This window comes from Rattus norvegicus, chromosome 3, assembly GCF_036323735.1.
Source record: "Rattus norvegicus strain BN/NHsdMcwi chromosome 3, GRCr8, whole genome shotgun sequence".
Lineage (NCBI taxonomy): Eukaryota > Metazoa > Chordata > Mammalia > Rodentia > Muridae > Rattus > Rattus norvegicus.
In genome coordinates this window covers 34,139,951-34,166,091 of record NC_086021.1, presented here as the reverse complement: position 1 = coordinate 34,166,091, position 26,141 = coordinate 34,139,951, and the positions used below count along the sequence as shown (strand labels likewise).

General features: G+C 52.9%; 1 protein-coding gene and 1 long non-coding RNA gene across 8 annotated transcripts; one reads left to right on the top strand and one right to left on the bottom strand.

The window, feature by feature from the left end:
• Positions 1-14,063: 14,063 nt before the first annotated feature.
• LOC120101516 (uncharacterized) lies at positions 14,064-22,561 on the bottom strand. 7 transcript variants are annotated; one of them, XR_010064745.1, is made up of 5 exons: positions 22,109-22,561; positions 20,408-20,666; positions 17,597-17,652; positions 15,240-15,746; positions 14,064-14,269 (listed from the first exon to the last, which is right to left on the bottom strand). It is a non-coding gene; the product is annotated as an uncharacterized LOC120101516 (long non-coding RNA). The 7 variants fall into 7 exon arrangements; XR_010064746.1 differs by having other exon boundaries at positions 15,546-15,746; XR_005502070.2 differs by having other exon boundaries at positions 15,546-15,746; positions 20,408-22,561.
• Positions 22,562-22,634: 73 nt separating this feature from the next.
• Positions 22,635-24,226, top strand: Ier5l (immediate early response 5-like). The gene has a single exon (NM_001025041.1). It carries the CDS (start codon positions 22,831-22,833, stop codon positions 24,058-24,060), a length of 1,230 nt encoding a protein of 409 aa, NP_001020212.1. The 5' UTR covers positions 22,635-22,830; the 3' UTR covers positions 24,061-24,226.
• The last annotated feature ends 1,915 nt before the right edge of the window (positions 24,227-26,141 follow it).

The window sequence follows — 26,141 nt, the reverse complement described above, 5'->3', positions numbered from 1 at the left end:
GTTGGGGAGAGAATTGAACAAACAGATCCTAGCATTATCGTCACTGGCCCCTGGGCCTCAGCCCTGCTCTCTGTCCCTGTTGGGTGGGATAGAGGCCTCTCTAACCACCGCCCTCAGTGAGATTCAGCATCTTCATGCAGAAGCGACATGCCATCTTGCTACAGTGTGACCCGTGTGCTGATGAAAGGGCCATTACTCTGTGTTCACCATTTTTTAAATTAATCACAGATAAACCATAATGGGGGCCAGGCCTCTCATCTGGTGAACAAGTTCGCACTAACATGGTGGTCCACTTACCAGGGCAGACGCAGGACCTAGGACGACTCTATCTCTGCCAGGCTTTTGGAAAGTGGGAGGCAGAGGTGGCTCAGAGCTCTTGAAGCTCTTTCGGTGAACCCCAGTTTGGTTCCCAGCACCCACATTGGACAGCTCTTAACATGAATGCCCTCTAAGGGATCTGACTCCCACTTCTGGACTCTGAAGAGACTTACACTCACATGGACACACACACACACTATTTTTAATAAAAATAAAGTCTTTAAAATAGAAATGAGTCAGGTACGGTGGTGCACACCTTTATTCCCAGCACTTGGGAAGAGGAGGCAGGAAATTCTTTGAGTTCTGGGCCGCCCTGGTCTACATAGTGAATTCCAGGACATCCAGGGCTACACAGTGAAGCCCTGTCTTGAAAAGCAAAGGAAAAGCCAGAAGGTGAGAACCCCTGGGCGGGAGGAGACAGAGAGAAAGCCTAAGTTTCAGGCAGAGTCAGAGTGTGGAAGATTTGCCCAGGCACGAGGCCCAAGCACGACTGCCTCTGTCTCTGCCACATCTGGGGGGGTAAGGGAGGGCTGGAGAATGACCCTCCCCTAACTTTTCATGTAACGTTCCTGCAGCTGGGATATATCTGGGAGAGTCTCCCTGAGAGTCTCACTCAGCAGAAATTCATAAGGGTCTCCGTTTCCCTGGCAAGGGGCAAAAATGCTGAGACCACCTCCTCATCCCTACCTGGGTTCTGTAGACAAGCGAAGGGTGGCAGCAACCTTGCCCTGGGAGGTGCCTGCCCCTGTCACAAACCAGGCTATGAAGCCCGATGACAAGCTAGATTCAGGTGCCCTCTTTCCCCCTGTCAAAGGGGACCCCCTACCCTACATCGCAGTCAACACAGCCTCCCTTACCCTGAGTCAGCTTGCAGCTTACTGGCCCTTCCCAGTCCTCTCTCCTCTCCAACTGGCAAGAATCTTCTGCTTCCCCCAAAGCTCCGAGAGTCTCCCCCCTGCTCCTGACCTCACCCACCCAGCCCAGGCTGGATGCCTGATGTACTCAGACTCAGGCAGGCCCGGCCACCTCTCTGTTCTACTAGGGTCACCTAGACCTCTGCCAGCCCCATCTCAAGCTCTGTGCTCCAAAGGGCCAGATGCACAGGTGGCAACCAGTGTTGGGGATTCCAGGACTTGAGAAAAGTCTCAAAGAGACGAGGGTTTCAAAACACCATGTGGGACACGCCCTAAGGTGGAGCAGTCAAGGGTGGGACACTCTCGGCCTCGCCCCTTAAAGGGACCGCAGTTCCAAACCCGGAGTACTAGACTCTGCGGAGTTGCCCAGGATACCCAGGTCATCAAAGTCAATTCTTAAGAGACTGTGGAGGTGAGCATTCCAGGGGACCGATTCCCGGGGACGTGACCGCTCAGCGAAAGCCCCGGCTACGTGCACCCCGGCCACGCCCACCCCCAGTAGCATAGAACTACAACTCCCGAGTAGCTGCGCTCTGCACCCTCGTGGACTTCTGGGGACTGTAGTTTTCCCAGGGGCGCAGCCTGGGTTCTAGGGCTGCTCTATGTGGCCAAAGCCCTTCACTAGGAAGCCTCTCTCAGAATAGTTCCCAGGGACAGTGAGAAGCAGCACTGGGGCCAGGCCAGGTGCTGATCCCTAGAAAGAGGAGGAAAGTCACCATCTTTTCTTTGCTACACACACACAGTTGCTGGGGACAACTAACCTGCCACACTTCCTTATTGTATGGGTGCAAAGGGAAGTAGCGAGGTTATACAGAAGGTGAAGGTGGCCATTCTGCCAGCCAAGATAGACCTGGAGTAGACAGATGACCTAACTCATGGAGGTCAGAAGACAACTTGACAGAGTTTTCTTCTTCCACCATGGGGGTCCAGAGATGGAACTCAGATGGTCAGGCAAACACCCTTGCCTGCTGAGCCATCTTGCCAGCTCTATATGTGTGTATGTGTGTGTGTGTGTGATGTATGTGTGGTGTGTATGTATAGTGTGTGTGGTGTTAGGTAGTGTTTCCTATGTATACTGTGTGCAGTATGAATGTGGTATATGTAGTGTGTGTTTATGTGTGTAATAGTGTATATATGTAGTGTGATTTGTGTGTATAGTATATGTTTTGTATATATATAATGTGTACGTGTGTGCCTAATATGTATAGTGTGTGTGGTATTTAAGTGTGGTGTGTGTATGTTGGTGTGTGCATGTCGTGTGTGTGTGTGTGTGTGGTGGTATGTGCATACCGTGTGTGTGTGTGGTGTACATTTGTGTGTGTATAGTGTATATATGTAGAGTGATGTGTATATAATGTGTGTGGTGTGTGTGTAGTGTGCATGTATGTGGTATATGTATAGTATGTGTGGTATGTAAGTGTGGGGTGTGTGTGTGTGATGTATGTATGTGGTATATGTATAGTGTGTGTGGTATGTAAGTGTGGTGTGTGTGTGGTGTATAGTGTGTGTGATGTATGTATGTGGTATATGTATAGTGTGTGGAATATAAGTTTGGTGTATGTGTATACACACTATGTATAGTATGTGTGGTGGTATGGGCATGTGTGTGGTGTATGTATAGTGTGTGTTATGTATGTGGTATATGTATAGTGTGTGATATGTAAGTATAGTGTATGTGTAGTGTATGTATAGTGTGTGGTGGTATGTGCATATGTGTGTGGTGTGCTGTGTGCATGTGTGTAGGCACACATGCCATGGTACCACATGTGAAAATTGAAGTTAACTTCCTGGAATGGTCCTCCCCTCCCTTTCTGTGAGTTCCTGGGCCTTAAACAATGTTGCTGGCCCTCTCCCTAAATTTGGCCGGTTTTGATCCAAGTTTCTATAGCCCTGGTGGAAATCCTTACTAAATGCCTTGCAAGAGGCAGGGAGCAACAGAAGAGGAAGAAGAGGGTCCAGAGCCCCACAACCCCTGCATGGGTGCCCCCCGCGGCCTTGCCTTCCTTCCACGAGGTCCACCTCCTCAAGGTCCCAGAGCCTCCCAACAGTGCCAGGGATGGGGATGACACTGTGAACGTGTGGAATTGAGAGGCAGGGTCCCAACTGGTGCTGAGAGGACTGCAGGCTGATGATGTCCCAGTCAAGCAGCCCTGAGCTTGACCTGAGCGTGGGTCCCCAGGATTCATGGTGAAAGCATTTGTCACCAAGCCTGATGGCCAGAGTGTGATCCCTGGGTCAGTCCACGTGGTAGGAAGAGAGAAGGGACTCCCCTAAGTGTCTTCTGACCTCCACACGTGTTCCCTCCCCTCCCCATTGTAAAGAGATAAATATAGAAGCGCCATCGTGGTCAGGTAACACCGGAAGGTGGTCAGGTAACACCGGAAGGGAGGAGGCGGAGACTGAGGATCCCTGAAGCTCAGTGGCCAACAGGCTTTCCCACAGATGAGCTTCAGGTCCTGCGAGAGGCTGTCTCAAAAACTAAAGGTGAGAGGGGGCTGCAGCGACAGCTCCACGGTTAGGAGCACTTGCTGCTTTTCCACACAGCAGTTCACAGCCTGCAGTGCCAGCTCCAGCTCCAGGGGATCCGAGGCGTCCTTCTTGCCCCCGCCAGGTACAGTGCTTCTCGCAGTTACCTGGTGCACACAAATTCATACGTACGCCATTACTTTAAAAAAAAAAAAAATCAGTCCCCAGCTCCGAAAAAAAAGAAAAAAAAATCAACAAATCCCTTCAAAATCATAAACCTGGTGGTCATGGAAAGGCATTCCAAACCATAGCAGAGTACAGGCGTGGAATCCTAGAACTCAGAAAGTCACAGGTTAAAGCTAGTGGCTTTAACAACTCAGCCAGACTGTCTCAAAACTGTACGTGTGTGTGTGTGTGTGTGTGTGTGTGTGTGTGTGTGTGTGTGTGTGTGTGTGTTTGTCAGGCGTGGAGGGCAAAATTACACAAGGTATCAGAGAAAATTGGTCCAAGGAGGCAGGTCCAGAGGGCAGATATTACTCAAAACCCTTCCACCCAACCCTGCACACAGTGCCTAGTAAGGAGAACGTGTGGGGGCAAACACAACTCACGCCTAATGTCCTAAGTCACTGCGAACGCACAGCTGGGGGCTGGTGATCACATGGAGAAAAAGGAGTTTGCTACATAGGACCTCCAAGACTGTCATTTCATCTCCAAGAACATGGACCTCAGCCAAGCAGATGTATGGGCTAGCACAGGCTGGACATTCAGCCTCGTCCTGGGTACAGTGTGGGTGGCGTTAGGCCTGCCAGGATATAGTCATGTTCAGGTGGCCACCCTCCCCACTCCTAGTTGCCCTCCCCATCTGGAAGCTCCACAGAGCCTTATAGATCTCCCTTATGTGCAGTTTGGACCAAACCCTGAACGCAATAGACACGAGTGGGCTTTGCAGGCAGGAGCCGTCTGCCTGAGTCGCTTTCCGTTCACGTCCAGGTACAGTGCATGGAACTGCCAGGAGCCTCTGTGGGCCGTTGCCGGGTGTCAGCTGAGGCTGAGGGGCCTTCTCCAGGTAGTCAAGGTTACTAGAGCCCTGAGGACGCTCCTGGTTTGTTCCTGAGGTACCCATGGACAAGGTCCTCCTGAGCAATGTGTCATACATAGGTATTTGATTTAAAAAGTAGACACTTTAGCACGAATCTACACATGGCCCTGTAACACCAATGTAAAGGCCGTGCAAGTGTCACTATGCCCCTCCCGGGAGTCCATTTTTATAGCCATATCCTTGCCCAGTCCTTGCCTTTCTGACCCTTGACTTCACCAGTGCCTTCTCTCCAAGAAGCCTTATGAACCCACGATTAACTAACGCTGTGCAACAAAGGCTTCCTGAGCCTGCCCACCCTCCCTCCTTCTCTGCCTTCCTTCCTTCTTTCCTTCTTTCCTTCCCTCCTTCCTCCCTCTGCTTTAGAGACTGAGTCTCTAAGATCTTCTGTAGATTGTGGTGAGCATGGGACCCACTTTCAGTGAGACAAATCAAAGTCTCTGGGGAGCAACACCCACTTTTAGTAAAGAGATGGAGTCTGGCAAAGAAGAGGCCCTTGGCATCTTTGTTCTTGCCTAGACGCAGACGTAAGAGGCAGGAGGAGGACTAACTACATTGACTTGGGAGGTAGCCAACAGGAAGGGGTGAGACCTCCATACTTGAAGACACTGAGATGGGAAGACAGAGCCCGGGTGCCTGGCAACCTTCACAGGCCATCCCACTGTCGACAACCCGCTCCAGGCTCATTGCTGACTAAGGCAAGTTCTCCTGCTTGTTTAAGACCCTGTAGTAGTTTCTTGGTGATCTGCAATGCCCAGTGCTAGCAATCACATCCCTTCAGGAGCGAGTGGGCGGATACTATGAACTTGCACCCTATTACTACCCTTGGGTCACCCTGGATTCACTCCTGTCCCAGGGTCTCTGCACTGTCTGTAGCTCCTTCTCTTTTGGGTCTCAGCTTCAACTCCTCATCTTCAGAAAGGCCGGCTGTCCTTGTGCACAATGTGCAGAGCCCCTGTGACCCACACCCCCATACCCCTGCTTACCCTCACAGCTTCTCTGATGATTCCCCTGGCCCTTCCCCCACACATCCCTCATTTTTGTTTTGCACCAGATGTGGGCTGCACAGAGGATGAGAGTCCTTGCTTGGATTCTGTCTCTAGAGCCCTAGCCTAGGACACATAGTAGGTACTCAACAGAGGTTTGCTGAGTGAAGTACTTTGTGGACGGGTCAATGTCATTCTCTAAGAATCATGCTACCATGCTCCCCCTGCTTGAAAGCTGGAAACCCCTCTCGGGAGAATGGCCCTCTCATTCCACGTTCTGGAGTCCAGGCAGCGACAGCTATGGGAGCACCCTGATTCTAGGAGCCTGTCCTGCACCTCGCCACACACACCTATTGGGTGGCTAAGAGCTTCCTCTGCTGTTTGCTACTCGCCTCCAGGTTAGACCTTGAGAGAGCAAGAGCCGTCTTCTTGCTACATGTTCCACAGACAGTGCTTGGCACCACAGATATGCTGACAAATGAATGAATGACCACAATGGTCCATTTCCCCAACCTGGAAGATCTTTGGTTTGGATCTGGTAAGGTTCATGTCCTGCAAGCACGAGGGCCTGAGGCGGATTCCCAGCACCTGCATAACAAGCTGGGAATGCTGGTGTGTGTCTATAGCCCAGCACTCACAGGGTAGAGACAAGTGGATCCCTGGGGCTCACTGGACAGTCTGCCAAGGTGAGCAGATGACCGCCAAGGTCAGAGATCCTACCTCAAAACAGAAGGTTGGGCCAGCAAGATGGCTCAACAAGTACAAGTGACTTTGATTCCCAGAAGCCACACTGGAAGGGGAGAACAGACCCCTGAAAGCTGCCTGCTGACCACAATACATGTAACATGGCACACGTGTACCCATGTTCTCACACATGTCATTTGTACTTATACTAATGTAAATAAAAATAAACATTTAAAATTTAAACATGCAAAATAAGGTGGTAACAGGAATAGCCAACATAGACCTCTGCCATGTATACCTGCACACACATGAACATGTATGCACACGCACATGTGCACGCACACACACACAAGTATCTGTCTAGCCAGGCATAGTGGCACACACTTTTATTCCCAGAACTCTGGAAGCTGAGAAAGGCAGGTCTCTGCAAGTTTGAGGGAAGCTGGTCTGTATAGCGACTTCCAGGCCAGGCAGAAGTATTTGGTGAGACTCTTGTCTCAAAACAAAACTAAAGTCAGTCTAAAAGGGAGGATCATCCTTCCCTCCTGTCTTATCCCCAAGCCCCTGCTACAAATCCAACCAATCTGGGACGTGTGTCCCCCTGGAGAAAACTTCCCCCAGCAGAGAAGAGATAACAGGCCTAGCTCAGAGCAGTCTCATTGGCTACTTGTCAATCAGGTTTTGCCTCTTCCCCCAGCTCTATCCTCTCTCCTCCTCTCCCTGGGTGCACTGAAGCTCCCATTCCACAGAGGTTCTTTCTTCACAGTACTTCACAAACATGGGCTCCTGGCCAGGGAAGGCAATTGACCCCAGGAGCCATCCCCAAGGTGTCTTGAGTCACTGTGACAGAGCTGACCCACTGTGACAGTGTTGGCCGAGCTCTGTTACACACACACACACACACACACACACACACACACAGACGTGCACGCACGCATGCATGCAAGAAGGCAGATTGCGGGGTTGGGGATTTAGCTCAGTGGTAGAGCGCTTGCCTAGGAAGCGCAAGGCCCTGGGTTCGGTCCCCAGCTCTGAAAAAAAAGAACCAAAAAAAAAAAAAAAAAAAGGCAGATTGCTCTGACAGTAGCCTGTACTAGGCCAGGCTGGCTTCAAGCACCAGAGGCATCAGGGACCCTCTGACATCACCGATGCTGCCAGACCTGAGGCAGGCTGAAGTCTTCTGCCTGCTAAATATGCTGGGTACACATGCTACCTGCTACCAATTCCTGCCCTCTCTCCAGGCAGTCTGCTTCTGTGCCTCCGATATTCTCGAGGTTTCTGCACAGCCAAAAGCCCGGTGAGTGAGTGACCACTAACTGTAAAGGAAAAGTGCTATCTGTGATCGTTATTATGGAAATGGATAAGCAAGGTTTCAAGACCTGAATCTGCCCCTGGAAACCTCCAGGACCTTAGGCGAGTGATGCAGTGTTTGCCTGTTGACTTTGGGTCAGACCAACTGTCCCCAGGGCTGCCAGGCCACGGACAGAATGCACAGGGCCCTGGAGAGTGGCCAGGCCCTTAGCAAGGAAGCATCGGTCTCTGTAGTTACTACCAAGGACTGGAAATGCACAGAGGGACTGTGTGCGTCTGTGAACCTCTACAGGAGAGAAAGGGCCTTGTGACCCCCTAAGGAGGACCTAGTCAGTCACCTAAGCCCAGACCAGCTACTGCTGTCAGTCCTGTGTACGCTGCCAGAAGCTCTCTGGGTTCTAAGAACCTGGGAATGCTAAGACTTAGAGACACCTCCCAAGTCCCCAGTGACTGAGCAGTCTGGGCATCCCAGGCCTGTGCTGTGCACAGATGCTGTTTCCAAGCCATTACAAAACCAAAAGGCACTGACTGGCGACTTCCCACTTAGATGGCAGATAGAAGACCCTAAGGCAAGTGGCCAAGACCACTGACACAGAGGCAGGACACTGGCTTGCCACTGAGTTGTCATTCTTTCTCCAACTTCCTTCCCCAGATAAAAATATTCACTTCCCAGACTCCTTTGCAGCTAAGCGGGTCTCCTGATGAAATTCTGACCAAGAGATGAAATCACTGTTGCGAATGTCCAGACAGCCAATGTTTTTCTGATTAAAAAGAAAAAAACAGAAAGAAAGAAAAAAAACAAAAAACAACTCTCCTGCAAAGGGTCCTTTTCCCTTCCCTGCTTCCCCAGTTTTTCTGTCTGGCAGAGGTGAAGCAGCCACTTGGTGCTGAGAATGAGAGCTGTGTGCTGGAGAAGCCAGAGGGCTCCTGGGGAGGCTGCCTCACTCTGCCTCTCTCCTGCAAGGCTCTGTACTTCCAGTGGAAGCCATCGTGGTTGGTTTAGTGTGACTTGTAGCAAACTGCAAGCCCTGAGTCATCATCAGGCCATCTTGGGGACCTTCCGATGCTCGGAAGCACATCAGCCAGGACAGCTGTCTTCTAAACACCGGGCAAGGGACAGCTGCATGAGTCAGTTCTGGGGCTCTGGGACCTGAGCAGCCGACTGCCCAGAAAGGGAAGTGCTGTGTGCTGGCTGGAAACCTAGGATGCCGGGCTCCCTGCAGGGCCATACTGTGTGGCCCCAAGCAAGTTCCTTTTCCTCCCTGGGCCTCAGTTTCCTTTACTGAGTGGGAATTGGTGGTTTTTGGGAGAGGGGTGGGAAAAGGAACTCAGTGAGGAAAAAGCTGTTCCCAACAGGCAGGGGGAGGGTTTGGAAAGGGCTGGCTCTGGTTCAGCTTCCCCAGGGCCACAAGTCACTTGTCAGGAGGATGGGGAGAAGCTGTGGTCAAAGCACTTGTTGTGCAAGAGTGAAGAGTGGAGTTCAAGTCCTTCCTACCCATAAAAATGCCAGATGTGTATGCAGAGACAAGGATCCTGGAGCAGGCTGGCCAGTTAGACTAGACAGCCCTTGAGCAGTGGGGTCACTGCAAAGATTCTACCACAACGACAGCAGTCAGGGAAGGCCTCTGATGTTAACACTGGGCCTCCACACGCAATGCACAAATATGCACACACATGTGCACCCACACATATTCCAACATGCATATCCCCCCCACACACACACGGTGGGAAGGGTCAGCAAGATGGTTCAGTGGGTAAGGGCTTGCAGCATGAGCCTAACAATCTGAGTTCAGGTCCCAGAACATGTAGTAGATACACACACAATAATATATGAACTGTAATCAATGTCACCAGCCATCTTTCTGGATCTGCAAGCCATTCTAGAAACAGGCCACTGTGTAATCACCAAGGAAGCTGAGGTACAGAGAGCTAAGCCTAGCACAGGCTGGGCCCCTGCAGAACTACATACAGATCTGGGGCTATCTTTCTAGCTATGGGGAGACCCTTAGGAAGTGAAGTCATTGTCCCCCAAGTCCCAGGGAAAATGCAAAAGCAGTGCCAGGCCAAGCCTTCCTCCTACGAGGAAAGTAGGCACCCAGACCACAACCATTGTCCCATCACTGAGCATTGGGGACAAAGTCTTGAAGAGTGGACAGAGGCAAGTATGGGGCCAGGAATGTTTGGGAAGAGGGCACTGTGTTGGGCCACGGGCAGAGCAAAGAATGGTTCTAGTGGGGACACTGGGGAGGCTCCCTGGAGGATGTGGCATCGGCAGGGGAACATCAACAGTAGTGGGAGTGGGACTGACGTCCTGATGTAAGCCCCCAGGAAGGCTGTGCTCTCCCAAATGGGAGACGATGAAGGCGGCTTTCCCTTAACACATTACATGTGACTCTAGATGTGACAGAGATGCCGAGAGCCAAGAAATGGGAGGTAGGGAGGGCTGGGAGCAACTGAGGGCAAAGTGCTCCCTCCCTCTCTTCTTCCCTCTCTCTTCCTCCCTCTTTCTCTAGCCTATGTGTCTCTCCCAGTGGGTCCTTCCCAGGACTCCCCCAACACACACACACACACACACACACACACACACACACACACACACACACCTCTGAAAATAGGCGGTTAGGAAGCTGAGACTCAACCTCTGTACGGTTTGCTTTTGTGGAAAAAGGGAGAACGTAGCTTCACACCCAGGTGTGACTGTGGAAAGGGAAGACTGTGGTGTTCATTTAGGTGTGGCCTATTATCCCACCGATGCTGGCAGGGCTTGAACCCACTCAGGAGTCCTTAACCACCATCCCACTGAGCTGTAACAATGGATTTCATCTCCACAGTGACCAGGAAAGGTCTGGAGACCGTACCGTAGCCAGAAGACGACGTCATTGCCCAACCATTCCTCCTGACCAGTAAGGCTCAGTATCCCCCAGATCACTTCTAAAATGCAAAGTTTCAGGCTGAAAAAATGGCTCAGTGGTTGAGAACCCGGAGGACCTGGGTTCAGATCCCAGCACCCACGTGGCAGCTCACAATTGTCTGAACTCCGGTCCTGAGGGATCCGATACCCCTTTCTGGTCTCCACAGGCATATAGATGGTGCACAGATGGGCATACAGTGTAGACAAAACACCTATAAACATTTAAAAAAATTCTCGAAAAAGAAGAAAAGGCAAAAATGAACAAATCCCAAACTCACCCTCACCCCCACCCAAACAATGTCAACTGGAGTCAAATACCAATGTTGTGCTTGCTCCTTTTGGAGCCCTGTGTGTGGGATCCACTCGTGCTTGTTATAACAAGGGCTAGCTTTTCACAGAAGCCCAAAGTCACCAGCAGAAACACACCCAGGAGGGGCTAAGCCTGCAGGAGATGCTCTTCAAATAAGTGCACGGGAGTTTTCAGTCCTTTGTATTGTACAGGACACAGTAACAGACCAATCTGGGACTGAGTCGGAGTGGTTACACTGACTGTGAACAGAGTATCTGCAGCTACTTGAAGCTGTCAAAGTCTTGCCCAGCCAGGGGACATGTTTCTAATCCCAACTACTCAGCCTGCTGGCCCAGAGGTCCGAAGTCGACACTCAAAGCTGTTAATACAGGATTCCGGGGGAGAAAAGTCATCAGCAGTTCTGTTTGGCCTTGAGCCTTGAGAAATACAGCACCAACCTGCTAGGCAAGATGTGCCCCTGATATAACAGTGGCATGGCTGTGGCAGGGGTAACCACCCCCTTTTCTGTAGGAATTGACCAGGGTGCTCAGAGGCCCTAGGGGGAGAACTATGACTGTTGCTTGGCTAACTGGACACAGTGTCAGGGCTGCTTCCGAATATTACTGTCTGTATCCGTACATCACAGCCTTGGTCAGAGAAGCTTCTGTTTGCAAAGGGCATTGATTACTACAGAGTCTCAGGGCTGAGCATAAACGATTTCAAATACTCAGCATTAGCAGGATGGCTAAATCACCCTCTTCAAGATTTAAGAAATGGGACATCTATTTCATCCCCTCCAAGACTCGGGGGACATTGCAGGAGAAAGAACATCAAAGTAGTAAGACCCGGAGGACAGGGAGGAGGGCTGTGGAACTCTGCCTTCTGGACACGGGCTGGGTGATGCCCTCATGAGGTCACATGGTTACCTGAGAGCTCAGAAGATGCCCTGTGCCATATATACCCGTGCGTGTGTGTGCGTATGTAAGTGCACATGAGTGCTGGAGGCACAAGACAATATAGGGAATCTTTCTCACTGGCTGTCCACCTTGTAGATCAAGGCAGAGTCTCTCTTGAATCTGGACTCATCAGTCTTGACTGGCCGAGAGCCCTAGGGAATCCACCTCTCTGCACCGGGGTCACTCACGTGCACTTCTCCTGCCCTCCCAATGGATGCCTGCCAGGGTTCTGAACTTATGCCAGGATCCCGATGCCTGTACAGCGAACGCTTTACTGGATGACCCATCTATTCATGTTTGCAATGAGGACCGTGTCTCTTTCCTAGTCACCCTCTGCCCCCGATCCTGTGGTACTGCATGCAAACCTGCTACAGTGAGTTAGATCATCTCCCTTGTTGATTAGCTTTGTGGGCACTAGAACCTATCTGGCCAAAAACTCACAGGGGTGTGCATTCAACTAGAACCCAAGGAGGCCGGGCTTGCAATAGACGTTCCACACCAGCTCATCTTTGAGGCAGCCGGAGACTGGAGTCCTTGGCATCGGGTTCTAACCCCAGCCTTGCACTTTCTAATATCATCAGTCGAACAGCACAAGGGTGCCTCAGACACCTCCATCTCAACTGGAAAGTGAGCCAATGACCACATACGTGGGGCGGGTGGTGGTGGTGGTTGTGGAGGGGAGGCCACATGTTATTGTAGGGTATGGGGCAATCCAATTCCTGGGCTGGAATGCAAACCCTTCCCATGAGGGAATTATTGAATTGTGTCTCCTCGTCTATAAAATGGGTATGAAGGATGACATCAGTGCTCGTTGTGAGAGTCAGCATGGGTTCCCTGCCCAGTGTTACTCACATGTCAGCAAAGATCCGCCCCCATCCCTTTTCTGAATGGACTTCCCTAACAGCCTGAAGTGGAACTTGCTCTTAAAGGTGTAGACATGTCACGGCATCTGCCTGCCCTGCTAACTGTCCAAGGGGGAACATACCAGCCTGTCTCAGACCCAAGGTGTCACTGATGGAAGACATGTTTTCATACATGTTTACAGACGTTAGAATAAATGACATGCTCGTGATGTAACAGGGCAGAAACCGTGTTGTGCTCACGTGGCTTCTAACCCTGGCTGTCGTACCTTGGAGAAGCTTCATCTGCCCCTCTTTCTTTCTTTCTTTCTTTTTTTTTTTTTTTTTTTTTTTTGAGCTGGGGATCGAACCCAGGGCCTTGCGCTTCCTAGGCAAGCGCTCTACCACTGAGCTAAATCCCCAACCCCATCTGTCCCTCTTTCTTATGTCCTTGGGAATCTGGAATAGGGGTGAGAACTCAGCAAAAATCAGTGGACCAATGGCTCACCCATCCCTCCATTCGTGGAACAATCAATCAATAAATCAACCATATGGTACCTATTGATTAAAAACTATTTCCTATGGCCAGGCGAGGCAATTGAATGACTAATCAGAGCACATAGGGCCAGCCTGGTCCCTAGAGGGAAGTTTCAGGACAAACCAGGGCAACAAAGAAAAACGCTGAACTAGGTCCTTTGTTCCTTTAGCTTCTAAGAACTACACACACATCCAGCCTCCCTTGCAGCTAGATGATACCATGTGACTCTTCTCTGGACTACTAATACAACTTCATCTTAAAACTCCCTAACACATACATACACACACACACACACACACACACACACACACACACACAAACAAACACACACACACAAAAGCTCATGAAGAATTGGAAAAATGTTAAGAGCCAGAGACTGGGGGCTCTGGAGTGAAATACTGTCACCTGAACATGCTCCCACAGCTCAGCTGTGGTTGTCTGAACAAGACCTGTGCAAAATCCAGTTAACACAGGGGAGGGCCACTCCTCCCCACCCATGGGTGATGAGTTCATGATTGCTGTTCACCGCTGGGGGAGGAGAGTTATTTTCCTTTAAGGGTGCAGCTTCTGAAAGGTCGGACATGCCCCAGTAGATGGCTCCATACCCGCGGGTGTATGGACAGTGCAGTGGACTCAGTGGGTAGAGTTATTATTTTCTAGAAGACATGAAATTGGAAGTGGAGTAAACATGGGGGAGGTTGAGGGGATTGGTGGGGGTAAATATGATAAAAAGCTACATTGTATAATGCATGAAATTCTCAAAAATAAAATGTATTTTATTTATAAATACATTTATAAAAGTATTTATTACACGAAAAAAACAGCTGGAGAGATGGCTCAGGGAAAGGGCACTTGCTCCTATTACAGACGACCCAAGTTCAGTTCTTGGCACCCAGCTAAGCCTTCACAAACACCTGTAACTTCAGGGGGCCCGACGCCTTCTCCTGGCCTCTGCAGGCACCTAAAACATGCATGGTAATCATTCGAACAGATACATAAGTAAATAATAAAATAAGTCCTACCAGAAAACCATCCTGACTGTACTACACACACACACACACACACACACACACACACACACACACACACAGAGGGGCAGGGTGGGGTGGGGGTGGTCTACAGCTAAACCTTGGATGTCAGGACTGCTGGGCCACAGGAGCTCGGGGCCTGGAGGACAGTGGTCTGGCCCACATTAGACGTGGCTGAAATGAAAACACATGTCTATAGAGTGAAACTCTGCCGCTAGGTCACTGTTGCTGCCTGAGTCCGGCTCATGAGTGCCCTTCGAAGGTAAAATCACCCCCTCCTTCTTACGAAGGAGAGAGGGCTGGAAAACTGGGAACTGAAGGCAGACCCCAGCAGAGAAGAACAGAGGGGTTGAGGCTCCAGGCTGGGCCATCGCAGCTGTCCCTAGAGGGGCAGGCATGAAGGCAGGGCACTAGATACCACGAAATCAGGTTGAGATGAGCCAGAGCCGGGTGGAGGATCTGCCAGTTCACACCATACTCATGAACCCAAGCTCTCGGGGTTGGCGGCATCCCAGAGGCCACCTACACCCGACAAATGTCTCCATAGAGGTCAGGACTAAGAAGGGTCTATTCTGGCGTCAAACAAGCCCACCCTGCCTGTGAAGTGGGTGTGACAGTAAAAGTACTTCAGCCAGGTCCCAGAGGGGTCCTATGAACTACTCATGTGGAGAACTTGGTGACATGCACTGATGCTTCACCAAATATGCTAAGAGGAGGACACAAGAGCCACCACAGCAGGCACAAGGCCACACTCCACAGTCAGGTCTGGGGAAAGAAGCCCTGTTCTTCAGTCTTATATATGTCTCCCTGTCTCTTCCCCCTTCTCAGGCCCTCTGAGGTCACAGGTGAGAGCCACACTTCTATACTCTGCTTGAGGCAGAATGGCAGCTTTGAGAAACACACCTGGGTGAGGGGAGACCAGAGACAAAGACTCAGCAGGTCATGGGAGTCAGCAGAACCGGAATCCCCACCGTTAGAGGGAGGATGACACCCCAATTTCTGTCTCAGTGCCCCATCTGCATGGCCACAGTGCGTGAATCCCAAAGCCAGGCAGGATCCATGAAGATGTGGATGTGGGAGCTCTTGGTGCCTTCACCCAGCACCAGAAGTGAAAAGAGAGCCCTTGGTTTTTGTTTGTTTTGCTTTGACACAAAGGCTCAGGTAGCCCTGGCTGGCTTAGGACTCAATCGTTATGTAGCTGAGAACCACCTTCATCTCTCTCCAGCTCCCCAGCGCTGGGACGGCAGGTGGGCCGCGGTGCCTGGTTCATGAGGTGCTGGGCAACTGCGCTCCTCCCATCGAGCCACATTCCCAGGTCCATTCCCTGTTTTAGCTTTGTTCTGTTTTTGTAGTAGCGTGGACTGAACTCAGGGCTTGGCGCATGCGAGGCAACCATTACCTGTCCCACACCTTTAAAAAGAAAAAGCAAACCTGTTTTAAAACAGGGTCTTGCCAAGTTGCCCACACGTGCCTTAAACTCTTTTGGTAGCTCAGGCTGGCCTTGAACTTCCGACCCTCTGGTTCCACCTTTGGAGTAACTGGGATTCCTGCCTGTACCTCAGGCTTTGCTTTTGCCTTTTAATTGAGATTGGAAAGGGGGTTGACAGATGAATTAAGGACAAAGGAGTTAGAAACAGTGTCACTGGGATCCATGGTGCTCACTCCCTTCACACATGCAGGTGTAAACACACATGTGCACACATATGCTCACACACACGTGCATGCATACATACACACACACACACACACACACACACACACACACACACACACACACACACACAGAGGAGTGCTCTCAAAACAAAAACTCTTCTTTGTTCTGTGACCAGCATTAAAAATTCACCAGTTTGGGGCAGCAGTGATGGAGGAGAGCCTCGGCTTCAGGCCCTGAACAATGGTAGGGGTATCGCAGACCAGTGAAGGGGACCTGACCCTCTGCCCTGTGGCCTGAGAGGTTGGGCACTGTCATTTCCCTCCAGCCTACCTTGTTTCCTTTATTCTTCAAGGTAGTCTTGCTTGCTTGCCCGTGACAGAGACTAGCTGTGTAACCCAGGCTGGTCTCTCACTCTCTAGCCTCTTGCTCATCCCCCACCCTCAAGTCCAACTCGCAGGCACTGGGCACCATACTCAGCTTTTCCAGCGCACTTCTCTGCCCGCTTACTCCTTCTGTGCTCCATCGGAAGTAAATGTGAGGATGGTTCCTGACAGCAGGGCTCCCACGGCTCTGGGAGCTGACCCAGAGTTCAGTACACAGTAGGCACTTAATTGACAGGAAGGAACCAATGGGTATGGGCAAGGTGGTAGGGCAGGGGGGTGAAGGCCACCTCTTCCCGGCTAAGAGAGAAGTTGGTCAGGTCCACATGTGGAGCACAGAGGACAGCCCTGTGGACTGTTCTCTCCTTCCACCTCTGGGTGAGTTCTGAACTGGGTCGACAAGTGCTTTACTTGGAAAGCCATGTCAGGGTCTGTCCCTCTGTCTACTTCTCTTCTACAGTCCGTCCACCCACCCATTTCCCTACCACAGTCCGTCCTTCCATCTGTTTCCCTACCACAGTCTGTCCATCCATTGTTTCCCTACTCCCTTTTTGTTGTTTGTTTTTAGAGACAAGGTTTCTAAAACAACTGAAATCTTCCTGACTCTGCTTCCCTAGAGCTGGGACTAGAGGGGTGGGGCCACCATTACCTGGGCTACTCCTGCTTTTTGGACCAAGGTCCTGCTATGCCATCCCATTTGGCCTGGTACAAATTATGTAGCACAGGCTGGCCTCCCAGGTACTAGGATTACAGTCAGGAGTCACCACACCCAGAGTCACTCTGTCATTTGGTTTAATTTGGTCTCTACTGATGTTGGCCTTGAGATCATCCTGTAGTCCAAGCCCCTCTCTTGCACCCCAGGTGCTGGGATGACAGGCAGGTGCCACCATACCAGGCTTGGGACCCTGCTTCCTTGAGCCTCAGTCTACTTGGCTCTCAAGTGGGTCTGCAACACTGCCCACTACATTCAATTGCTTTGACTAGCTCATGCCAAAGCCAGCGCCGACACAGTGGGATCAGGGTTATTGCCTTTAAGGTGTGGGGACCAGGATCAGATGTTATTCTCCTCAGCAGCTTCCACCACCCAAACAAAAATCAAATTCCAAGTCCAGTTTAGAGCCTTAGAAGCTCCCAGCAGAGCTGTGCAGGGACAAAGGTCTGTACTACGAACAACTCCCAGACAGGAGGGTTTGGCTGCTGCTGTCCACACCATGCCCCCAACTCACCTAACAGGTCAACAAGGCTTGACCAGCCTGCACTGGGTACAGTGTCTGTCGGGAATCTGAGAAAGAAGAAAGAGCTGTCACTCCTTCCCAGCTCTGCCTTCCCCTCCTCCAGCTTCTCAAAGGACTTCCCTGCCCTTTGATGCTGGACCCACAACCTGTACTCAATTGTTGGAACCCCTAGGTATCCAAATTGCCTAGCAAACTGGTCTTGAAGGCTCCTGCTGAGCCCTTGGCAGACATCACTAATCAACTGGGGCACATACCAAATTCCTTCTCACCCAGAGCTCCAGGCAGACTTAGCAATCAATTGGATTGGTCAGGGGATGAAAAGGATACTTCAAATTGGACTCCAGGTAGTGAGATCTGCTGTGTGTTCTTCCTATAGCCTAGTCAGTGCCTGCAAGTAGGCTAGCCTGCAGCCTGAGTGAGAGAATAAACAAGTGTACACCCAGCTAGCCCACCTGTTCAGAAACCCAAGATACAAGAGATAATAGCAACACCATACATTCTGTCCACAAGTCTGGAGTCACCTGCAGGGCCAGTGAGTGAGAATGGTGGGGACCGTATCCCCTTTACCCATCTCCTCCAGATCCCGCCACCTCTCCTCCTTGCTGCATGACCTCAGAAAGGCACATACTCTGGGCCTCTGTGGATTTTAAGAGGCCCCGCCTTAAGGCTGGTGCTGGCTTCAGATCTGACCTGGTGAGAGTAAGAGGTAAAGGGCCTTGAGGTCATTGAAGCCAGGCCTCATTGTCTTCCTGGGACTGTACCACTAGCTAGGACCATGTGAGGCACTGTGAACACCAACAGACACTGTTGGGTTCTTAAAGTCTACCTAGTCCTTTAAGGCTAAGAACAGCTGCTATCCTGGCTGCAAGACCCCAAGCCTGCTCCCCAACACTCCTGACTGCATGATGCCTTCCTGGGGTACAGCTACGAACCCCTGCATCTAAGAAGCGCCACTCTCTTGAACTCAGGCTCTAGCAGCGCCATGCCCAGCTGTCACATGAGGCCCAGGCCTGTAGAGCAAGTCACATATGAAACCACAGCCTCAGAGAGAGGCTGGAGCACAGGGAGATAGGCTGGTGTTGAAGGGGCATCTAGGCCAATGCTCAGAACACGCCCCAACCCCTCTCTGGACCTCAGTTTACCAGTCTGGAAATGGGGAGAAAGGGTGCTTGACCTTAATCGTTATAGCTTCTACACATTACACTCACTGTAATCTTACAGATGTTTATTGATCACCTACTGTAAAATCAGGCCCCTTCCTAACCTCTGCTGGAAAGCATCTCTCCCTCTTAAGGTCCTGGTTTTATCACAAGGAGCTTCCTGGGCCTTCCCGGGGGTCTGCTCAGTGAGATGCCATCTACTTCCTCCCCTGCAGGGGACAACTAGGTCTTGTTCTTCCATACATTTCCATGGCCTCCAGGCAAAGATCCCAAAAGCTTCTCCCTGGAGAGTGAGCACTAAACAAACCCAAAACGTCCCTCCCCACCCCCTGCCCCCAAGACGCTTTTCACCAAGGCATCTCCTGGAAACCATTCCAAAGCCCCGTAGGTTAAATGGTTAAATCCCATCACTGGCTAAGTACCTTCCTAGATGCCCTGAGGTCTGGTGTCTGCACCTTCTATGTGCTCACAAGGCATAAGGGCACTGACCCACGTGGGGCTGGCATCGCTTGGGGTTTGACTGGAACCCACAGCCCCAGTGATCCTTGCCCTGCTCTGAGCCGCCATCCCAGCAGACACTTGGTAAATATTGAGGCATTAATTAACTTCCTTTAGGGAATGGTGGCTCAGACCAGATGTAATCTCCCCAACTCAAGAAAGAAAGGTGAATGCCCCAACCTTACTCAGGTGATCTCTAGAAACCTTATCTTGTGCACTGTTCCCCTCCACAAGGTGACTGCTGAGGGCCCTGCTCACTCACAGGAATACATGCATGCGGGCGTGCACGCGTGTGCGCACAGGCACACACACACACACACGCACACACATATACACACACATGCACACACACATACACACACATGCACACACACACACACGCAGGCACACACATACACACACGCACACGCACACATGCACATACACACACATGCAGACACACATATACACACACACACTCGCGCACATACACACACATATGCACACACATGCAGGCACACACATACACACACGCACACACATACACACACATGCACATGAATACACTCATAGTCTTGAATGGTCTCTGTAGCACTCTGCCAAACCATTGTGTGCCCAAGCAGAGGTCTGCACGCAACTGACCCCACTCTATCCATATTTATAAATCCTTGGGCTGGGGATTTAGCTCAGTGATAGAGCGCTTGCCTAGCAAGCACAAGGCCCTGGGTTCGGTCCCCAGCTCCGAAAAAAAGAAAAAAGAAAAAAAAAATCCTTACTGAGTGTCACCCCCAGTCACAGCCATGCCTACCCTAGGACACACACACACACACACACACACACACACACACTCACACACAGAGTTCAGCTGTGCTTTTGCCTCCTTTAGTGGGAGGTTTTTTGAAACATCTGCAGCAACTCCCCTGCCCAGAGCTACCTCAGAAAAGATCAAGGGGTTTTATTAAGCCAAACAACTTCTCAGCTTGCTGACCCCAGAGCCCACACATCATCCATCCTTGAGAAGGAAGACTGAGAACAGGCAGCAGAGAAGACCCCCCAAGGGGGCCACGCAGGCCTCCCAAAGTGGCAGAACTTTGCCTATCTCCACCCCTCACCCCATCCCACCCCTAGCGCTCACACACACATTTTGAGTTAGTTCAAAACTCACCTTGGTGCCCGGGGGTGCGGCTCAGTGGCGGCTTCAACTGCCTCCGAGTGTGAGACTTCATCATTTGTACTTTATAGTGGTGGCTGGGGAAGGGATGGGTGGGTACCAAGCCCAAGAGAGGGGCCTGAACCCACTCTCATTCCCAGGCTGGTCCCTGGAGCCATCTTCTGTGTCACAGTGCTAAGAGTGACCATGAATGCAAGGAACCAAGAGTGATACCTGCCTCCCCAGGAGCTCTGGAGAATCCTGGTCCTGGGCACTTGGCAAAAACAAACAAAGAAACAATATACAGATGGATGGGTCAGGGGCATTAAATCATTCATCGGGAGATGGGCCAGAGTAAGTGCACTTGACCCCACTGACATATTTCCAGGCACCTATAGAACTGGGTTCAAATCATGCCACCAACTCTCTCAAGTCTCAAGTTTCTTCAGTAAATACTGGGAAAGGACAGCGCGCATTGTGAGCCACAGACTCCTTGGGTTCCAGCTCAGTCCTCCCAGCTGTGGGAGCATCCCACTCCCTTCCTGAACCTGTACACTTCTGAGGTAAATATTCAGGAGGTAGGCAGAGGTATGGCTTTATACCCCCAGGATTCATGAGGGTATATCCCCACCGCCCCACCGCCAAAAGGATGCCAGTCAAGCCTGCTTGTTCTGAGCGCCCACCCCCACCCCCACCCCCACCCCCAGCCCCACAGTGTATCCCTGGCCTCTCTGAAACAGGGTGAGGAGAGCTGTTGTAACAGTTACAACTTCCCAGATGGAGCAGAGAGCACTGTGCCTGGAGCCTGTGATCTCCGACAAAGTCTCTTTAGAGCTAGTGTCCAAGCTTCCTCATCTGAAAACCTGAGCAAACTGTTCCCTGCTTTTGACACTTGCCAAAACTTAAACAATTCATGAGTTCTTTTCCTTAAGACAGCAGCCATGGGACAGAAGTGCTGAGAGGGTCCAAAGACAAAAAGTTTCAGAAGAGCCTTTGATTTGCCATCAGTCATCTCTGTGGATGCTGCTTGCCCCACAAGGGCCCAGTCCTGGACTCTTCCTGGGCCAATTTTCTGACTTAGGTACCAAAAGGAACTTTGAACACTGTGGATGCAGCTTCTGGCTGGCATCTTGTATCATCCCCCACCCCACCCCGCTCCACACCCCTTACTCTCTTTAAGCTTCTCAATGCAAAAAGAGACTCCTAGATATCTTCTCTTTTTCTAATGTCTGTGTCCAATTGGTTGGTAGATAACTCAGAATAAGGACATAAAAATCGAAAAGACCGTGGCCTGGGTACTCCTGGGGCTCAGGATTGCGACCAAATCATAACAGGTTGCTCCACTCAAGCGGGTCTCAAGCCTGGGCTCCAAGAACCTTGAGAGAGGAATTCAGGTGACAGGTCCAAGCTAGGCACTTAGTAAGGGCTTCTACTGTCATTGATATTAAGTTGGGAAAGAAGAGGTCACCCTAAGGGAGAGGAAGCTTGAGGCGGGTTCATGGCCCAATACCCCACCCCCCCACCCCCCACCGCAACCTGGGTAGGCTCACGATCACAAAGCTTCTCTACTAGAGATCAAAATTCACTGGATTTTGAGTCAAACAGAGGGGAGGCCTTTCCTTGACAATTCCCAGAGGCCCCTGGACTAATCAGGTAATCAAGCCCCAAACTCTCTCTTCCAAGAAGATACCCTAGATCCCAGGTGCGCCCCCTCACCACCAGCCTTTCTCGGAAGAAGACTCAGCTCGCCCAGGTTACCCCCGGCCGTGGCAGGTGGAAAAGAGGAGGCGCCGCGTGGCCCGAAACGGGGAACCGCGCGCACCTGCGGCAGGTGAGGCCCAACCATGCGGAAGGGGGCGGAGCCATCTTCGCTGCGCTCAGGTGAGCCGACCCCCAGCTCGCAGCAGCCAGGTCCAGGGTAGCTACGAGTTTCCACGCGGCTCCAAAGAGGCGACCCAAAACTGAGAGCCACGACCTCGGAGGCTCCGAGTCCCACGAGGTGCCGCGGCCCCAGGAGAACATTCGAGGCAGCGGCGGCGTTGGAGGCCCGGGGTCCGTTCGTTATTTGAATAGCACAAAGGAACCGCCTTGGTCTGATTGGCTAGCCAAGTGGCCCCGGGGCGGGCAGCGGCTGTCAGTCGGAAGGCTCTGCACGCTTCTATTGGCTAATCTACAGTGGGGCGGGGCGCTGCTGCCCAGCTAAATAGTTGGGGCCGGGGCCGGCCGAGGCTCATTGCTTTGGCGCCGTCTGGGGAGCGTGAGCCTGCGGGTGGCGCGCAACGCATGGTGGCGACTTCTCTCGGAGTGTCGCCGACCCGCCGACCCGGGCTCGGTTCCCTGTGCCCGGCGCGCCCGGGCGACCAACTGGAGACACACGCAAGCAGCAGCATTCGCAGCACCAGAGGCGGTTGCTCCGCCGCCCGCGTCTCCGCGGGAGCATGGAGTGCGCCCTGGACGCCCAGAGCCTGATCAGCATCTCCCTGCGCAAGATCCACAGCTCCCGGACCCAGCGCGGCGGCATCAAGCTGCACAAGAACCTCCTGGTGTCCTACGTGCTCCGCAACGCGCGCCAGCTCTACCTGAGCGAGCGCTACGCCGAGCTCTACCGGCGCCAGCAGCAGCAGCAGCAGCAGCAACAGCAGCCGCCCCACCACCAGCACCAGCACCTCGCTTACGCGGCGCCCGGAATGCCGGCCAGCGCGGCCGACTTCGGCCCGCTCCAACTTGGTGGCGGCGGGGACGCGGAGGCGCGCGAGCCGGTCGCCCGGCACCAGCTGCACCAGCTCCACCAGCTCCACCAGCTGCACCTCCAGCAGCAGCTGCACCAACACCAGCACCCGGCGCCCAGGGGCTGCACGGCGGCGGCGCCGGTGGCGGTGGCCGGGGCGCCCGCGGGCTGCGCGGGGGCGCTCTCGGAGCTGCCCGGGTGCGCTGCGCTCCAGCCGCCGCACGGCGCGCCCCACCGCGGGCAGCACTTGGAGCCGCTGCAGCCCGGTCCTGCGCCGCTGCCGCCGCCCGCGCCCGCCGCGCTCTGCCCGCGGGACCCTCGCGTCCCGGCCGCCTGCTCTGCGCCCTCGGCGCCTCCGGGGGCTGCTCCTCCGACCGTCGCTGCCTCCTCTCCGCCTGCCTCTCCAGCCCCTTCCTCATCCCCTGGCTTCTACCGGGGCGCGTACCCGGCCCCCTCGGACTTCGGCGTACACTGCAGCAGCCAGACCACTGTGCTGGACCTGGACACTCACGTGGTGACCACGGTAGAAAACGGCTACTTGCACCAGGACTGCTGCGCCTCCGCCCACTGCCCCTGCTGTGGCCAGGGCGCTCCGGGACCGGGTCTGGCGTCCGCCGCTGGTTGCAAGCGCAAGTATTACCCTGGCCAGGAGGAAGAGGACGACGAGGAGGAGGATGCGGGCGACCTGGGAGCCGAGCCCCCCGGGGGCACGCCGTTCGCCCCCTGTAAGCGCGCCCGCTTCGAGGACTTCTGCCCGGACTCGTCCCCGGACGCGTCCAACATCTCAAACTTGATCTCCATCTTTGGCTCGGGCTTCTCGGGGCTGGTGAGCCGACAGCCGGACTCCTCGGAGCAGCCGCCGCCGCTCAACGGGCAGCTGTGCGCCAAGCAGGCGCTCGCCAGCCTCGGCGCCTGGACTCGAGCCATTGTCGCCTTCTAGGGACCCCCCGAGGGCATGGGGACCCTGGGCCCCGCGGGGCTGGGGCCAGACAAAGACTCGGCCAAGGGGTGATAGGGAGCGAGCGGGTCCCGGCCACTCGGGGTTGAGCTGGGGGCGAGCAGAGGCTGATGTTTTATAAATTGTAAAATAAAAAAAAATCTAAAAATCTTGGACTTTATTTTTGCAGAGAAAAAGCCTATTTAAGTATGCTTTGTGTTTATCTTACTCTTTTCCCCCCTTTTTATTGTACTGATTGCAGTGGTGTTTAGCGAGGAGCCTGCCACGTGAGGCAGGGCTGCTGCCCGGAGGAGGTGCCGGGCCGCCGGGGGCGAGGCTGGGTGCCCGGGGGTGCAACGCAGGAGGGCGCGGGGCCCAGGACGCCGATTCTAATCAGTTGTCAGAGCCGGGAAGCCCGACGTTCCGCTCTCCTGAGTGCCTCTCTGGGGTGAGGAACGGGTCTTGTGAAACCCTGAGCAAAAAAACAAAGGCAAACTCTATCTCCAAAAGGGACGTTTCGGTCACATTTCCTCTCTGGGGGCGGCCTCCAAAGTTCTCAAAATGAGAAGGCAGAAATGAAAACACTTCAACTTTTTTTTCTTTTCTTGCCGGGTTGGGCGTCTAGAACCCCTCCTCTCCCCGCCCCTCTGGCTCGGTCCTCCTCCACCCGCCTCGCGGACTCGGGCGGGGGTTAGGGGGGGCACTCTGACACTCTTAGCACAGTTGGGAAAGGGGTGGAGGGCGAGCAGGGCGAACTACATCTCCCATCATGCCCAGCACTGCGGTCCTCACAAAACAAAAAAGGAAGTCGATTCCTTCACCTGGATCCCCGGGAGAGGGAGGGGCCCGGACCGCCGACTGCGCTGGAGACTTTTCGCTTAGCTCCTGGTCAGCTGTCGTGTTTGTGCGCGCTTCTAAGTTACCTTGTCGTGCTTCAGCCTTTGGTCCCATCTCATGAAACCAGCATTGTTCCAGCCTGTGAGAACCCTGTCTGCGTCCTCAGCTCGATAGATTTTGTTTAATTTAAAAGCCTTTTGTTGTGAGAAGGTGAGGTTTGCCTAGTGCCCCCCTCTGGGTCTCTGCCATCAACACCCCAGGGACTCCAAAACAAGTTGCCAACCTTGCCTTCCCGGCCCTTTTTCCTCCTGTGGTTTTGTGCATACTGAATTGTATCTCACCGGGTAAAACTGTTCGGGTTATTTGTTTAAATTTATAATCTTAATAAAAAGTCGATTGTAGAGTGTATGGTGGTTCTTTACTTTTACATGAGCCTAGAGGTGCGAAAACCTAAACACAGACACACGCACACGCACACAAGCAAACTCCAGCTTTCCAGGGCCGGATCTGCCTCCACATCCGCAGGGCCAGGGTTGGGAGTGGGCTCTGTGTGTGTGTGTGTGTGTGTGTGTGTGTGTGTGTGTGTGTGTGTGTGTGTGTGTGTGTTTTCTGGGGATGGAGGCTGGTGCTACAGGTCTACTCCCTACACCCTCCTCACCAGCGGGTCTTGCCCGCTTGGGAACCTGCTGCCCCGGGGTTTCCAGCAGAAAGCTGAAGCAGCCTCCAACATATTTCCCTACAGCACCAGGGTTGCAAGGGCCTAGTTGGCTCCTAGTCTCTGCAGCAGGGAGACTTCTGGGCCACCCACACTCCCTGCCCCGCTCCTCCGACCGCACGTCTCAAGCAAGCAACTTGGGAAGTTTTTTCCTTTCCTTTTTCTTTCTTTTCTTTCTTTCTTTTCTTTTTTTTTAAAGTTGAGTTTGTTATCACTGCTCAGTGCCACTTGGTGGTGTGCTGACGGCGTCTCCCTCCCTCCTCGCGCTCCTCCCCTCTCCTTTTCTGCTCCCTCCCGCCCGCCTCTCCTCCCTCTTCTGTGGATGGAGCAGGAAGGCTCCAGGCGCGCGCTCCCCTCTGACCACCTACGGAATGACCTCAGAGTGGGAGAATGTGCCAAGGCACCGAAGGAAGCTCTGGTTCTTCCCACTGGATCCAAATTCACATCTGGAGCCGCGGCTCCGGCCCCAGGGCACACGGGTGGTTCCAGCCTTGCTAAGGGGATAGGAAAGAACCGGGGAGGCGTGGAGGGC